Here is a 15547-nt window from a genome sequence, read left to right on the forward strand (position 1 = left end):
CCCTCTGTTTCCCTCCGCCCGTACCGTCAAGCCCACATCACTGGCGGTAGGGGGAGTTGGGGGTCGGGAGTCCCTTGGCCCTTACGGTCACGCCCACAGAGAGATTTTTTTTTCCCGGTTGTTTGTATCTGGTGTTGGTGGGAGTCATACACCTGCTAAAGTAGATTCCGCTGGGAAGGAATCTCGTTGGCCGAACTCTGGTGACTTCCCCTCTCTGCTATGGCGGGCCCCTGGCTCCTTGCCGGAGTATTCGAAGGGAGGGGTGGGACTGGCTTGTCTCTGGTCTGACTCAATCTCTGGTTTTAGCTCCCCGTTCGCTATTTCATAAAGGCTTGGTTAGAGTCCCTTCACGTCACCTCCTGAGCCGGGTGGGCGGGGCCTTTTGCCAGTTGGGCGGGGTCGTTTGCAGAGCCAGGCGGGCAGGGGCCCATTCCGTGGGGGCGGGGCTGTTCGCAGCGCTGTGCAGGCGGGGGCCGTTGGCCGTGTGGGCAGGGCTGTTCACTGGAGGGGGGGAAGGGGGGGTCGTTTGCAGTGCCGAACAGCGGTGGTGGTCATTTGCAGCACCGAACTGCCGGGGGCGGTTCACAGAGCTGGGCCGGCAGGGGCTGGGCAGGCAGCGGCTGTTCGAACGTTCGCCGCCGGGCTAGCAGCGGCCGCCGCCCCTGCACCGCGTGACTGAGATTCACTCATCTGGGACGAACTGACACCTCCCAATAAACTTACTAATTCCTGGCAGGTCTATTTTCAGCGGAATTTTGCTAGAAGTTTCTCAGCAGGTAGCATGTAGGTGTATTAATGGGTCTCTCTGATCCCTTTACTGTGGAGGTATTGAAAGTGCTGCCTCCTCACCAGCCGCCGTGTTGGGTTGTCCAAATGATCTTAAAGGCACAAGCTAATGGATTAGGAATACACAGACTAAGGCAGACTGCCTTAGAACATTCAGGGTGCTATAAGCAATCACCCTCGATGTGGGGGAGGCAGCTTCTAAATAACAGAATATGTGTTATACAATATTAATTATTAGAATGGAGATGTAAGCATGGGTTAAGATTTAGAGAATTAGAAGAGGATGATAGAAAACTACACCTACAAATTTGAAAAATCAGTAAAAGTGCAAGATATTATAGTCTTAGATGAAAATATGTTGAAAAAATCATGACTTCCGAGGTGTGCAATTACCGTCCAGTGGGACTTCTGCAGCAGATTTTGCCCCCATTTTTCTCAGAATTCAGAATATGCTCACTCCTGCTTATGCCCCTTTCTATTGGCTTTGTCTGTTTTACAGGAAAGAATTTCAGCTCGAATCACATGGCCACTGTGGACATGAACATGTATGGACTTGGAGACTCTATGTGGCAAGCTGAAAAGGTCCCTCCTGGAGTGAAGAATGAGATAGAAATGGAGGATCGTCGACTGAGAAAAAGGCAGAATGACTCTCTCTCAGAAGATACGAGTGCTTTACCGAATTCTGGAGGAAAAGTGATGAAGCCTGAAATTGAGAGGAAAGAGGATAACAAAGACGGAATAGGACAAGATTTGGACCAATCTTTGCATAATATCCAGTCATATGCTCAGAATGACCTTGAGTCCATGCAGGATCCTGAGGAAATCTTGAATTTATTGAAACCAGGGATTGAGAATAGCTCCGGTATGAGTATTTTCACCTTGCAAACAAATTTGTACCAAAGAAATGTAACACATACAGTTGTCATGAATGCTTCCAGTGCACTGGACTTCCTCAGAGAGAGAAAAAGTAGAAGCCGCTCGTATTCAAGATCACAGCTGCACACAAAGAGGGCCCCCGACGATGTACAAGAAGAAATTGACCTAGAAAAGAAGGCTGCTGAATTTTTTAACATGAGGGAACCTATACACAAAAAACATTTGGACTTGACTGAATCCACAAACGTTGAGATGAAATTTTTCTCAACAGGAAAGGCGCTACAGCGCATTAAGGAGATTGTCGCTCGATCTGTTTCTGCATTTGGAAATACTGATGGCGGATATTTGTTCGTTGGTTTAAATGCCCAGGAAATAGAAAGAAGTGGTCCTGAAAGAAAGCGGCGTTATTTCTCGAAGATAGAAAGTGAAATCGAAAAGCATATTAGCAGGCTGCCTGTCTATCATTTCTGTAAGGAGAAAGCAAAGATTAATTACTCATGCAAATTCCTAGAAGTCCATGACGAAGGAGGTCTGCATAGATATTTCTGTGCACTCCATGTGGAGAGATTCTGCTGTGCCGTGTTTGCCAAGGAGCCCATCCTGCTTGAGAAAAAGAAACCTGTTTTATATTTGACTGTGGAGGAGTGTATCAAGTACCTCATGGATGCCAAGCAAGGTAGAGGAAGGGGGATTAGCAGTGAACATACATTTGGTCAGGATGGTTGGGAAGTTTTATCATTGTGATTTTTAGCAAGATCAATAGTCCTCAAATGTCAACCTCTACCTTATCAATCTCTAGTGGATCCCATCAGGAGTTCACTATCTCTTGTTTTCCTCTGCCCACTTAGAAGACACATATTACACACAGCAAGCACCTTAGCTCCCGTCAGTAGCCCCATGCTTTGGTCATCTTTCCAACACAATGACAGATTTCTGAGCTAATCCACTTAGGAAGAGAAAAGTTTCCCGTAGGCACCCAGTTTTGGAGGTTCCAGTCCAAAGTGGATTGGACCCATTTCTTTTTGGGACAGCTCATTTTTTTTGTAAGTTTTTACAGTTTATTAATCCCTGTGAAAAATTCACACAATCAACACAGATAAAGTCTTTGCAGAATCTTCACTCCTTTGGCTGTTATCCAATCTCCAGCTCACTTCTTGCCAGTACTAACATTTGCCTCTGCAGTGCGCCCCCCCTTTCTTCCTTGTGCCGTTTTGTTGTTTTCTTACAGGCTGTGTCTTGTCAGTCTATGTTTGGGTTCATTTTTCTTTACATAATCCAAGGAATCCTAAAACAGGCCAAAGCCAGTTGTCTTGCCACCTCCAAAAAGGGTTGTGAGTCCAAACACAAAGATGACATCTGGTGTGGTCTTGTACCTTCTGGTGAATTTTTTTTTTGTTTCCAAATTTCTGCTTAGATACTGTTGCTTTCCCCAGGTTAAGAACATAAATGACCATTTGTTTCCTCTGAAGTAGTCAGTTGGTCATGAACTTCCTGTTCTGAATAGTCACTGTGTCATTCATGATGGCGGCAGATCCTCAGAAACCCAGGGAGGAAAAGAAGGGGACCCATCATCTTGGCAGGGAGCAGGTGGTGGATGCAATCTGTTCATGTAATGTCGCAGGGAGTGAAAGTGGGGAAAAGGAAGGGTTGAGGGACCCACAATCCTCCTGAAGAGACAAGAGAGTAAGAGTAAGAGGCTGGGTGCCATAATTCCCTTCAGAGCTGTTCTGAGCCCCCACCAGAGTCCCTGTGCAGCTCTACTTACAGCCTGGGGAGCTTTTTCTAAGACCTCCCACTAGGTCTGGCATTCTAATGGCTCCATCACCTCCCAATAGTTTCACTCTGGAGTAAGGCATTCACACCTGGCCCTCTGGGAGATCCTTAAGTTCTAAGCTGGGTCATTCTACTGCAGCCCCACTCTGCCAAGGTTCATGTCCCTCTCACAAAGGAAAATGCATATAATTCATCTGCAAGGGTCCAGAAGTCTTAACTGTTTTTTAAAGTTGCTCAAAATCCAAGTTCAAAGCATGCTCTGAGACTGGACGCCAACTCAGCTGTAAGTCCCAAATTTAAAAGAAAACACAAAAACTGATGGCATACTTCCAAGATTCTTTGATGTACGGAAACAGCATGAACATTCTAATGGCAAAAGGGAAGAACAGGAAGATTGTGGGGAGACCCAGGAGCACTGCGAGACTGAAACTCAAGGCCAGCATTGAATCCTACAGCTGCATCTTCAATCCAGGGGGCACATTGCTCCAATAGCTTTTCTGGTTGCAGGCCACACAACTCTCTTAGGGGGGCACTGTATGCTGAATGTTGCTGCTTTTGTCAAACATCAGTCATTGCCTGCATCTCTTTCTCGCTGGGGTTTCGGCTGCAGCGCTGTCTTCACCATACCCTGATATAGTTCCTTAGGCTGTCTTGGGTTTCAGTGTGCCCTTGGGACTGTTTCCTTGAGCTGCCGTCTTTGAAACAAATTGTCACTTTTCTATTCCTCAGAAGACCCCAGGCTGTCTTTCCCATTGTCTTATGTTCAAAGCCCCTGGATTCTTTTTCTGGGTACTAATTTCTTCAGCAGCTACCCCCTCCTAGGCTAAAATTTTACACGTGTACCTCTTTGGGTCATACTGCAAGTTTCCCAATATTTCCATTGTGTTGTTTTATGTTCCTGATTCTCACTTGGCTAAAAGCAGCCAGTGAGTGGTAGGTACCCACTGCCACTTTGGCAATACTTTTCTGCCTTAACGATTTTTTCCACCATTTAAGCTGGCACATCACCTTTAAATTCAGCCTCCACCAAAGTCTCAGGAAATGGACAAATTGCAGTCAAATTCTTTGCTACACTATAATAAGAATAGCCTCTAGTCCAGTGTCCCGTGGAATCCTCAATTCTGCTCAACACTTCATCAGCATAGCCTTTATAGTCCATGTTCCTCTCCGTATTTTGGCCTTCTGAGCCCTCAGCAGAATTGCTGAAGTTCCACTGAGGGCACTGTTTGTAGCCGGCTTCAAACATTTCCAGATTGCTCTCATGAACCAATTCCTGAGACTTTTGAAGCACATCATCAGATACTGTCACAGCAAGGATCCCATTCTCACTACCAACTTTCTGTGTGAGCTTTCCCTCACTGTGAGAAATCCCTGAGATGATGAAAAAGCAACATGAAAAAGGAAGCAGGTGTATTTTGTCTCTCAGTCTTGAAGGTTTGAGTAGAGTTGTCTCCATTGCTTTTGGGTCTGTGGTGAGGCAGCGTGTCATGGTGTGGAAGGAGCATGGTGGACCCAAAGTGCTCATATCATGGCCAGGGAGAGCAAGAGAGCAAGAGCAAGGGGCTTGGGCCCCACAAGCATCTTCAAGGGCTGGGCTCTCTAATGACCTAAAGACCTCCCCCAGCACCCTCCCGGTAGAGGCTCCATCACTCCCTATAACCCACCCTGCAGAGAACACCTTTCACACGTGGACCTTTAGGGAACACATAAATTGCAAAGTATAGCCCCCTATATTGTAGAAAGATCCAGAACCCCTGATGGTTCCACCTACCACCTCTTTACTCACACTGCAGAGAAATGTGCTCCCTCCTCCTTTTTCTTCCGAAGCTCAGTCTCAGAAACTGACCATGTCTTTCAGGAACACTTGCTCCTTTTTTTGCTCCTTCATTTTTCTACCCTCACTTTTCATGGACCCCTGTACCTTAAAACCTCTTCCGTCTTCTTCTCACATTGGTAAGACCAAACGTAGCCCTAAATTCTATGGAAAAGAAAAATGTTGGTATTTTGTCTTGTTTTGGGAAAGGAAAGCCTCCCATGAAATCAGACAAGCACTACCGACTTTCCAAATCTCTGAAAATGCAAGCTTTTGCTGAGACAGCACAGAACTCTGCACTCCTTCACCAGCCCTCACCTGCCCTGATTTTAACTGCTTTTAAAGGAAGCCAAGTTATTTGGTAATATATTCAATTACGATTGCGGTTATTTTCACTATAACAATTCATTGCAAACACAGTGTTTTAGTAGCACCAGGAGTTAATTTTACAATTTGTTTCTGGAATCCAACTACAATATCTGACCAGGACTCTCTTGGGAATGGGGTCAGTTCTATGTCAACTTTTAAGGTATAGGCAGCAGTTAGTTTTCCTTGTGGCCAATTTAACATGTAATTTTTGTTTCCTTAGGTTTTTCCAGCTTATCTAAAGAAGCGTGTCTTCCGCCAGGTATGTCAACATTAATTATTCCCTGTAGTCGCCCTGTTTATGAATATGAGTTTGGAGAATCAGCAGCAGAGATGCCACCTTCTGAGTAGTTTCATTTTGGCTTGTCTTGATCTGGTGGTATTCAAGCCTGCATACTGCAAGTCAGCTCTGTCTTAAAATGTGTCATGGAACCAGATACTTGTGTCTATCAAAATACCTTGGTGTTTTCCTCATTCTGTGAAATGGGTTTTGTATGCTGATTTTGTATCCTGAAATTCTTCAGCATCTGAATAGGCTCTTTTTTTTTTTTTTTGTGCAATTGGAGATCCTTTATGTGAAAGTAAGAGAAAACCAACTCAGTTTAGTTGAAGCAAAATATGCAGCCTAGATATCACGTCTCCGGGAAGTCTAGCTTGAGATCAGGCTTCCAACAGGGCTATATTCAGTTGCTGAAGAAAAGCCAACAGCCCCCCACATCTCTCATTTATTTGTTTCTGTTGTTGATGATGGGTAACTGATTCATTTCCTGGCTTCTGCTTTACCAATAGAACTTTCCTGGTTCCTGTTTTATGTCACCTTCAACATCCTTTTTCAGTCTTCTGGTGCATGTGTGGAAGTTTGTCTTAGGACACACCTAGTGGTTGAATTGCTGGTTGAGGAGGTGTGAGAACATTCAACATCCTTTTTCAGTCTTCTGGTGCATGTGTGGAAGTTTGTCTTAGGACACACCTAGTGGTTGAATTGCTGGTTGAGGAGGTGTGAGAACATTCAAGTAACAAGATACTGCTGATACTTTCCCAGTTAGACAGCTCACTTGACTACCCTGGGGACCATCTTAGACATTCCACCTTTCCTCCAATTGTCAGATTTTTCTTCATCTTTCTGGCTCTCTTCTCCTCTCTGTCTGCCCAGTACAGAAGGTACAAGATGGGATATATGGGTATGAGGTGCTATCTTTGTGGTATGCGCTTTTATACTTAATAGTTTGATGGATTATATCTTAATATACTTATTAGTTGAATTGCTTCACAGTTTTTGGAGTGCCTGTTCTGTCCTTTGCCCATATTTCAATTCGACTTTGTCTTTTTCTCTTTGCTTTGTTGGAGTATCTTACAGATTAGAGAATCGGTCCCCTTGTTGTCCCAGGTATTGCAGACTGCAGACAGCTTCAGTTTTTTTTTTTTTTTTCCTATTTGGTCGTCTTCATTGTGTTTTCTGCTGTTTGTCCATTACAGGGAGCAATAACAATCTTAACATCAGATACTATCCTTTTAAGTTATAGAATATCAACATAATCTTTACTCATTAATTTCAAATTTATGATCCTGACAGAAAATCAGGACATCTTCATATTTTTTCATCATTTCTTCATTTTTGGGTAAATATTAATTACAGTGATTTTTAAAGTCACTCTTTGGTAACTATGTCCTAAGAAGTTACCATTCTTTTCCCGTTATGTGTTTCTTCTCTCTCTCTTTCTCTCTCTCTCTCTCTAATTTGTCCCATTTTATTATGTCTCCTAACTTCTCATGTATCAGAGATTATGAATTAGAGAACCTTTGGAATATGATCAGGTCCTTCCTGGAGGGTTCTGCTTTTTTTCTGGCAGGTAGATGCGATCCAGGTAAAACTAAAGTTTAGTTTTATGTTTTTCTAGCTAAGATTTTCCTCTTACTACTAGGTTATGACTTATGGAGTCTGAACTTATGTCAGGGTGTTCACCAAGGGCCTCCTGTTTGCTGGGACATCATGAATTCTTGCTGTAGTTCTGCTTGTAGTCCTACAAGGCTATTGAAATTTTAGTTTAGTTTTTCAAGCCTCTAGTTTCTACTTTCTTCTGTGTTCCCAGCTTCTCATCCTGGATCAGTCAGTGAGTTGAGGGGAATTTGTAAATTGACTTAGGCTCCTCCTCTGCAGTTTCAACTTCTCTGGGATTTTTCTGTCTCAAGTTCTAGCCCCTCTGGCAGCCTTGAAATTTGGACCCCTTCCTTTCTCCTCATCCCAGTGGCCTGTTGACTGCTGTCTGGGCTCTGGGGACCCATCCCACGACACGGAAATATCTGAGGGAGAAGCAGGCTGGAGTGTGCAGCGGCTTCCTGTGCTCCTATCACACGTGTTGGCCTTGTCGTCCTGCTTGTCCCACTTGCCCTCCAGTTCTGGATGCCACAGTTGGCTCTATTTTGTACAGCCTTAGTGGCTGTTTCAGGTGGGAGGTTTGGTGCTACAGTAGTCACAGTTTCCATGGCATGTTCTCAGTGTTTTCTTTTTTATGCTTTGTTAGCATTTTCCCCATATCCAGTGCTCACAGAGAAGATGAGATGTGTTCCAGAAGCCCTCTGCAGAGAACTGTTCTCGCAAGAGGAAGCACTTGAACAGTTAGTGCAGAAGGAGACGGGCTCCGCTGGTCAAGGCATACTGATCTTCTCTAGGAGCTGGTCTGTGGATCTGCACTTACCAAAGAACGAGGAAGTCATCTGCGATGTGCTTCTGATTTCCAAGGACAATCCACCAGTCCTGTACACCTTCCTCAGGATGGATGAGGAGTTAGAAAATGGTTCCACTCTCCACAGGGAACTAGATGAGAAGATAAAGGGGTATTCTTCCCAAACTGCCCAAAGTTTAAAGCAGATGCTTGTAAAACTTGGTAATTATACGGAGAAAATATGTATCATGACGAAGATATTCTGCTTGAGCCCTAAGGGAAAAATAATTGCCTTTTATGATTCAAGTGAGAAAGCATTTTATCCTGCGTCCTACTATGTTGCAACATTCGAAACCATGGTAGACCAGCTGAAGGCTCTTTTTATGGTCTTAAAGAAACTCAGGTCTGTGAGTGAGCAGTGGGCCTCTGAGATTTTCAATTGGTATAGATCGCTTATAGGAAAATTCCCTGAGGAAGTTTAAATGGTGTCAAGGCCTCATCCAAATCATGGAAGGTGCACTGGGCTATAGAGAAATTTTTCATCATAAAGAGGATGATGATCTCCAAGTCTGAAAAATGATCTCCAAAAATGCTGCAAGCGAAGCAACTTCACCTAATTGGAAAAATAAATGTAGCCTGTGTTTACTTCTTCCTGAGTCTTTGGGGATTATGATTGGGGAGATTTTAGAATTCAAGTGTTCCAGACTTCGAACATATGTAAAAAGATTTTTACATATGTAAAAAGGTTATGCTTAAGGGTGATTAGGAAACTTAATCAGTTCACTATTCTGTGCACGATAGTTATTTACTCGGTTCATGTTTCATGGATAGACTTTGTTCCATTTTTGGATCAGGACAGATTGCCATCCCTTAAAAGAATGAGAACTGTCCAGGAACTACTCATAGAACTTTGTAACTTGGAAAATATCATTGTTGATGAGAGTCATAATTTCCCCAGTGGGAATGAAAAAGAAGGGAAATGTCATCTCCCCCAAAGAAAGACCCCAGGAATTCTTTAGGTCTTCTTGGACTACTTTACCTCTGCTCACTTGGAGGAGTCGAAACTTTCCTGATCACTCTCGTAGCACCCTTAAATACTCACCCGAAAAGTTGTTTTTCTACAATTGGTTCTGAATAAGGCATGTGAATGGATGAAATCCTAAAAAAGCTCTCTCACTCATCTCTGGGGAAAAGCAGCTGAAGGAAGTAGAAAGCCTCGCAGATATGGAGAGTTTCCATAAGAAGAGGAGCACCAGGGTTTGGGGTTTCTCCCTCATCAGAGATGAGCTGGGGACGGCCATGAATCCAGTGGACCCAGATACATCCTGGCTGGGGTGTTCTGAGTCCACATCCAGGAGGCTCAGTGGGACCTTGGAACAGAGAATAGAGCTGGGAGCCCCGCAAGGCGCAGTCGAGAGGAGAGGAGCAATGCCTTCAGTATTCTGAGAACAAGTAAACGTTACACAGACCAAATTTACAAGCCACGTTGCCATTTGAATGTAAAAGCTAATGACCTGTGCTGGTCATTATCCTGAAAGACGTAATCCCAAACTCCGTCATTGCAGATGTTTAAATCCCCAAAGATCAAAATGCCGAGCCTGGAACACTTGAATTCTAAAATCTCCCAAATCATAATCCCCAAAGGCTCAAATCTCCAATGGTGAAATTCTAAAAAGTTCCAATTCCCAAAACCACAAATCCCATGAAAAAAAGAGGTCATTTAGAGGGACAGGAAGCTGAATTCTGGCCATGGGTCAAGTGACTGGCCATGGGTCAAGGCGGTGTGTCAAGGCAACAGTGACAACTTCAATGTAAATGTGTCAAGGTGTGCACTGACGTTCCCTCCTGCTGATGAAACTCCAGGAGCTTATGTTGAGTTCATGTCAAGTTTGCCTGAAGGAGCCAGCGAGGTTACTGACTTGTGTAACATGGATAGCAGCGCCGTATGATAAGAAGACGCTATGCATGTTACTGTTCCGGTCACTCTATTGTTCCTGCAGTCCTTGGTCTGTGTGGGAGCCATGTGGGATAGGTTTCCACATCCCCAAAACACAGCACGGAGGTTGCGAATATTTCATAGGAATTGCTTGCGTCAGTATTTATGGAACATGCAACAGTTTTGAAAGGAGCAGAGCCATGAGGGAAATGGACGTCAATGTGTTCTCTCAGGAGATCCAAGTCCTAAAGCTCAAAAGCAGCTATTCATGGCAGTCAATGCTTCACAGTAAACCAGGCTCCCTGACACCCACCTGTTATCCCAGTGACTTGGGAGGCTGAGGCAGGAGGATCCTGAGTTCAAAGGCAGCCTCAGCAAAAGCGAGGCGCTAAGCAACTCAGTGAGACCCTGTCTCTAAATACAAAATAGGGCTGGGGATGTGGCACAGTAGTTGAGTGCCCCTGAGTTTAACGGCCGGTATACCCCCAACGATCTATCTATCTATCTATCTATCTATCGATAATGAGCCGGAGGCCTGAGGTTCAACCAGATTTTATGGAGTTGGAGTACAGTCATGCATATAATGCATCCCTTTAATGCACAGTCATACGATGAGTTTAATTAATCTTTTTTTTCTATGTTTGAGCATTTTTTCTTCATATCATTTCCAGTACTGGAAATATAGATGTGTAATGACTTTTAGAGAGTCCAATTTTGTTTCTGCACTTTTACAAATTGTACTCCATGAAAGTACATTACCATAGCGTTGTGTTGACTTTCTAGCGAATTATTGTGCGTATAGATAAAAATGGCGAAACTCCCTCCATAAGTGAGAGTCTTTCTGGTAGATCTGGGATTGGAAGGATAAAATTATAAAGATCCGAGTTCTTGGGTGGTTTTAGAGGCAGCGGAGACTCTCCTGGTTTTGATCAGGCTCATCAGTAGACTTGGGTTATCCTTCACCGAATTCGAGTGACTGCAGTAAAAAATTGATGTGGACACAGTTGCCAATCTGAGTGGTCGACATTTGTATGAAGTATTCCTTTCGAATACAGTGAATCTGCTGAGAATCGTTATGCAAATGCAACTATCTTTTGGACCCTTGAGGGCTCATCATTACCCTGAGGTAATTTCATACTTAAGAAGAAGAGAGAAGTGAGAAAAAGGTCTCCCACCAACACCAGTGTCTGTCATGGGAATTGCATGGTTATGTCTTTGCGATGAGACTGGAGCTCTTCTCCTCCCAGTTCATGAATGGTGATTCAGAGGAAGGACATCTGCATCCTGAGGACTGAGAGGAATGAGGATGGACTCTGATCCAGGTACGAGGGAGAAAGCACCACCCTGCTTGTCCTTTCTTCCTCTTTGTCGCTTCTGGGTCCTTTAGTCTCTGTGACTTGGAGCTCCTCCAACCTGCTGCAGTTTGCTATCTCCAAATGTCCTTGATCTTCATAAATGGACAAGTTTTATTGGGAGGATGAGGAAAAGCCAAATAAAATATTTGGTGAATGATGATATTCCGCAAGAGAAGAAATAGAGGGAAATGTCGGAGGGGGATCCCGTGTTGAACTCTACATTACTTAGCTTCTTTTCCTTGGGGTTGGCTGGAGCATCAGAATAATGACTAGCTTGTGCCTCAGTCTAGCAGGAGACCAACTCTGGGAGGCAAGAGCCAATGTTGGGTCAGGAGTGTTTCTAAAGGGCTTAGAGGAAATGCAAGGGCATAAAACACACTGTGCTTAGAATTTTAGGAGAGCACTTGAAGTTATAGTATAGTTCCAGTAAAGAACTATTCAAAGGTACAAGAGGGAGCTTTATACTGAGTGGGGCAATAGGACTGGAGATTCAAAAGAAAGTCTCTTCATGATGGATCTTTGGGCACCTGGGTGTAGGGTCAAGAAAGATTGACGCGTCTCATCTGCTGGGCTGCATTACACCAGGGGAAGTGAAATTGAGATACAGCCTGGTCTGGCCTCTTCCAGTGAGGAGGGGTGAAATCACCTAAATTGAGATGTTTTCTTCTTTCAGGGTGGTCTGAAACTTTTGAATCTCAGCTGAGTCTGTCCCAGTGTCTTCCATGTTGCAGACTAGTATCTTCTAGGAAAGGTCTAGAACAGAAAGCTGATTTTCAATTTTCTTTCCAGGTGTTAGCTGCCAGTTTACTTTAAGAGAGAGGGAGATAGTTTAAAACATTGATTTATAAATTGATGAAAATTTTGTACTGCAGCTAGGGTATATCAAGAGGCAATGTCACAAGCCTGTTGGGGAATGAGTTTCAGCTGCCTTTAGAAATCATCCATCTTTGTGCTTGTAAAACCCAGCTGATTGTCAGAAATGGTAGAGGAGGTGGTTAAACACACAGGTAGATGTCCCTACTTCATCAAGAACTTGTCCACATATGACTTCCAGGTATGAGGCCTAAACATGTGCACGTGAGCAAGCTTCTCAAAGGATTCTGATGCTCTTCCCATGTCGGAACCACTGATTTAGACACGATAGGGAGAGCATTAGACTGGAGGACATGGTGGGTTAATTGACTCCCTCTTCTCAGCTTCTCAGGTGTAGAGGAGAAACACCTATAGAAAGAGTACAGGCATTCAGCTCATAGAATATGAAAGGAGAGACAGTGAGTAATTTCTCTTGGAAAAATCACTAAGGTCCCAATGGACCACAACATAATCATTCAAGATCAGGTGCAATGTTAGATGACCTTTCCCACCCCTGCCCCCGACTTTTTTCACCTAGATTTTGTCTAGGAATTGTTACTTAGAAAAGGAAGTGTACATGTTTGAGGAGGGAAATGTGTTTTTTACCTTCACATATTGAACCTTTTCAGTGTGAGATGCGACAGCATGTGACATAGGCATGTCTTATGTATATCCAAAGTTGTGTCAAGGGTCAGGTAATTAGAATATTAGGACTCCTGTAGTTGCACCTTCAAGAAAATATTTTATTTGCCTGAAATCTTTCTAGTCCTTAACAAAAAGGTGTTTAAACATTCCACAACAAGGATCTGAGATTGAAGAGTGATTGCATATCTGGTTTTCACTTCTTTGGGCTCAACAAATTCCATTTATTTGGCACAAGTGCTCTCCATGAGATAATAGAAAAACAACCTCGTTCTTTTCACCAGATTTTTAGGATACAGGTTAAGGAGAGGTGACCCAGAGGGAAATTCTCTTATGTTGTATTACGGGAGCTTTATTCTCTTTTTGAAGTGTTAACTGAGACTGATACAAAACAATACCAACACATTTTATAATCTCTGATGTTTTCATTCTAGAACCACCAGGATGTTCCTGATATCCTGCCAAATTTGGCATGAAGGACCGGAGGGGATAAAAAGTCAGCAAATGCATCCTCCTCCCAGGGAATTCTGAAATTCTCTAGAAGCAGGGCTGTGGACCTGGACTTGCAAGCCAAGCAGGGAGTCATCTGGGATTCTCTGCTGATCCCACTGAACAGCATCTCCTTCCTCTGCATTGTCCTCCGGGAGCAGGATGCAGAAGGGTAGGTCTCCTTGCACCCACTTCCTCTTTCCTTTGAAGTAGAAGCTGGTGAACGTGGGCAGAATAATGGGAAAAGTTTGTGTCATTACCAGGGTCTTCTACCTGAGATCTGAGAGCCATGAAGAGTGCATTTAAGGAACAATTTCTCTGGTCCTGTTATCTTGCAGACACCCAGGATTGTCTTGAGATGCTCCATTTCTTTCTTGAGCTTGGCCGTGAGATTTTGAATTTGCTAACCAGCTCTGCCACACAACCAGTGCTGGCTTCATGAAAGAAGGTTTGGTTCATAAGTAATTGCTAGGGAGTTTAAAATTAAAAGACAAGACTCTCATTAATACCAGCTTTAATACCAGCTCCAAGATGGCTTCTCCTAGCTCCTGCGTCCAGCCACCTAATGCGGTGGTGAGGTTTACAGAAGAGACTAGCGAGAGAGGGAGAACACGCCAGGGAGTGGGCTTTTATTGGGGAACAAAAAATTCCAGGGAAAATCCCATCCAATGAAGGTTAAGGGGGGCAGCATCCCAAGGTCAAGATTTGGTCTTCAGGGCAGTGGCCAGGCATGCCTCTGCACTGACAAGCCCTCGGACCTGGGACAGGGTGGGGAAGGCTCAGACACAGCTATGTCTAAGTGCCTCTCACCCAGCCAGGGAGTAACTCAAATCTCGTGCGAGGATGGCCTCCCACAACCAGCCTCTGAAGAACTTCATCTGGTAAGCAGTTGGATCTTATACCTATATGTGTTATCTAACCAGGGATTATTTTTCTGCTAAGCCAACTTGTTGCTTGAAAATTACATGGTGAAATGATTTGTGACAACGGTATCATATTCAGGGGAGCACAAAAGAGTGATTTTCTCCTTTATAAAGTGAAGAAAAGCTGAGTGTGTCATTTTCTTGTTACAGTAATAAAAGGATCTGGGAGGCAGTGTCCCAGAAAACCTTCATGAAGAGAGACTTTGAAGACATTCAACACATCACTGTGGATGAAGCTCAGAATTTCCACATTGAAAATGGGGACTTATATGGGAAGTCAAAAGCCATCACTCAGAGGGAAAAGGAAGCTCAGAAATTCTCTGGAACTTTCTGAACCATTTTCAGACCAGCCACTTGGATGTTAGTGGTCTCCCTCCTCTTTCATCCCAGTAGCTAAGAGCTCACCAGAGTGATCCCCAATGCAGATGAAGTCGCCCAATACCTACCAGAAGTGATGAAGGTCATTAGAAGAAAACCACCATGCAACATCCCCCTTGGGTCCTTGGAGGTGCTTATGAAAGCTGAACAACTTCCGGGTTGTAAGGAACTATGCAAATTGAGAGAGAGATTAGAAATGTGAGCCACTGCATCTGCATTTTCCCTATATTCTTGAAATTTGTCTTTGCTGTATTGATTTGGGACATGGAAGATTCCCGAGATAATTCAGTCACTGAATTATCTCAAGCATTTTGGCAGAACAAAGAGCACTGGTCTGGATATGTAAGGTACTTCAGTTGCCCTTTTTCAGAGAAATTTTAGACCAAGAGAAAGCACACATACACCTCTTTTTTTTTTCTGGATTTCAACAGAAGATTGTATTATGGAACAGAATCAGATTCTATAGGTGTGTATAAGCTCCTAAGGAACAGGAATAGAAAAAAAGTCTTTAAAAATCTACAGGTCTTCTAGATTCTTGCCAAGCATGCCTCCAGTCCTGGGTTAGACTCATGTGGACACATCCCAACATCAATAGGTTGAAATGACAGATTCTCATCTCAGTTCTACTTACTAATGTATAACACAGCTACTGAAGTATTAATTCCATCTTTTTTTTTTTACCATTTTTATTAAGA

General features: G+C 43.7%; 1 protein-coding gene across 1 annotated transcript; it reads left to right on the forward strand.

Annotated features, from left to right (window-relative positions):
* The first annotated feature begins 1308 nt into the window (after nt 1–1308).
* LOC144256200 (ribonuclease SLFN12-like) lies at nt 1309–14808 on the forward strand. Its single transcript, XM_077801270.1, has 5 exons — nt 1309–2338; nt 5838–5876; nt 8137–8719; nt 13541–13723; nt 14625–14808. Exons 1-5 carry the CDS (start codon nt 1309–1311, stop codon nt 14806–14808), a joined length of 2019 nt encoding a protein of 672 aa, XP_077657396.1.
* Nucleotides 14809–15547: the final 739 nt, after the last annotated feature.

This window comes from Urocitellus parryii, chromosome 7 (genome assembly GCF_045843805.1).
Source record: "Urocitellus parryii isolate mUroPar1 chromosome 7, mUroPar1.hap1, whole genome shotgun sequence".
NCBI lineage: Eukaryota > Metazoa > Chordata > Mammalia > Rodentia > Sciuridae > Urocitellus > Urocitellus parryii.

What these genes read in the sequence shown, in the direction of transcription:
- LOC144256200 (XM_077801270.1), top strand. Translation starts at nt 1,309, where the DNA reads ATGGCCACTGTGGACATGAACATGTATGGACTTGGAGACTCTATGTGG. An exon ending in AGAAGCGTGTCTTCCGCCAG is followed by an intron (nt 5,877 to 8,136) that starts GTATGTCAACAT and finishes ATGCTTTGTTAG; the next exon opens with CATTTTCCCCATATCCAGTG. An exon ending in CGGGAGCAGGATGCAGAAGG is followed by an intron (nt 13,724 to 14,624) that starts GTAGGTCTCCTT and finishes TTCTTGTTACAG; the next exon opens with TAATAAAAGGATCTGGGAGG.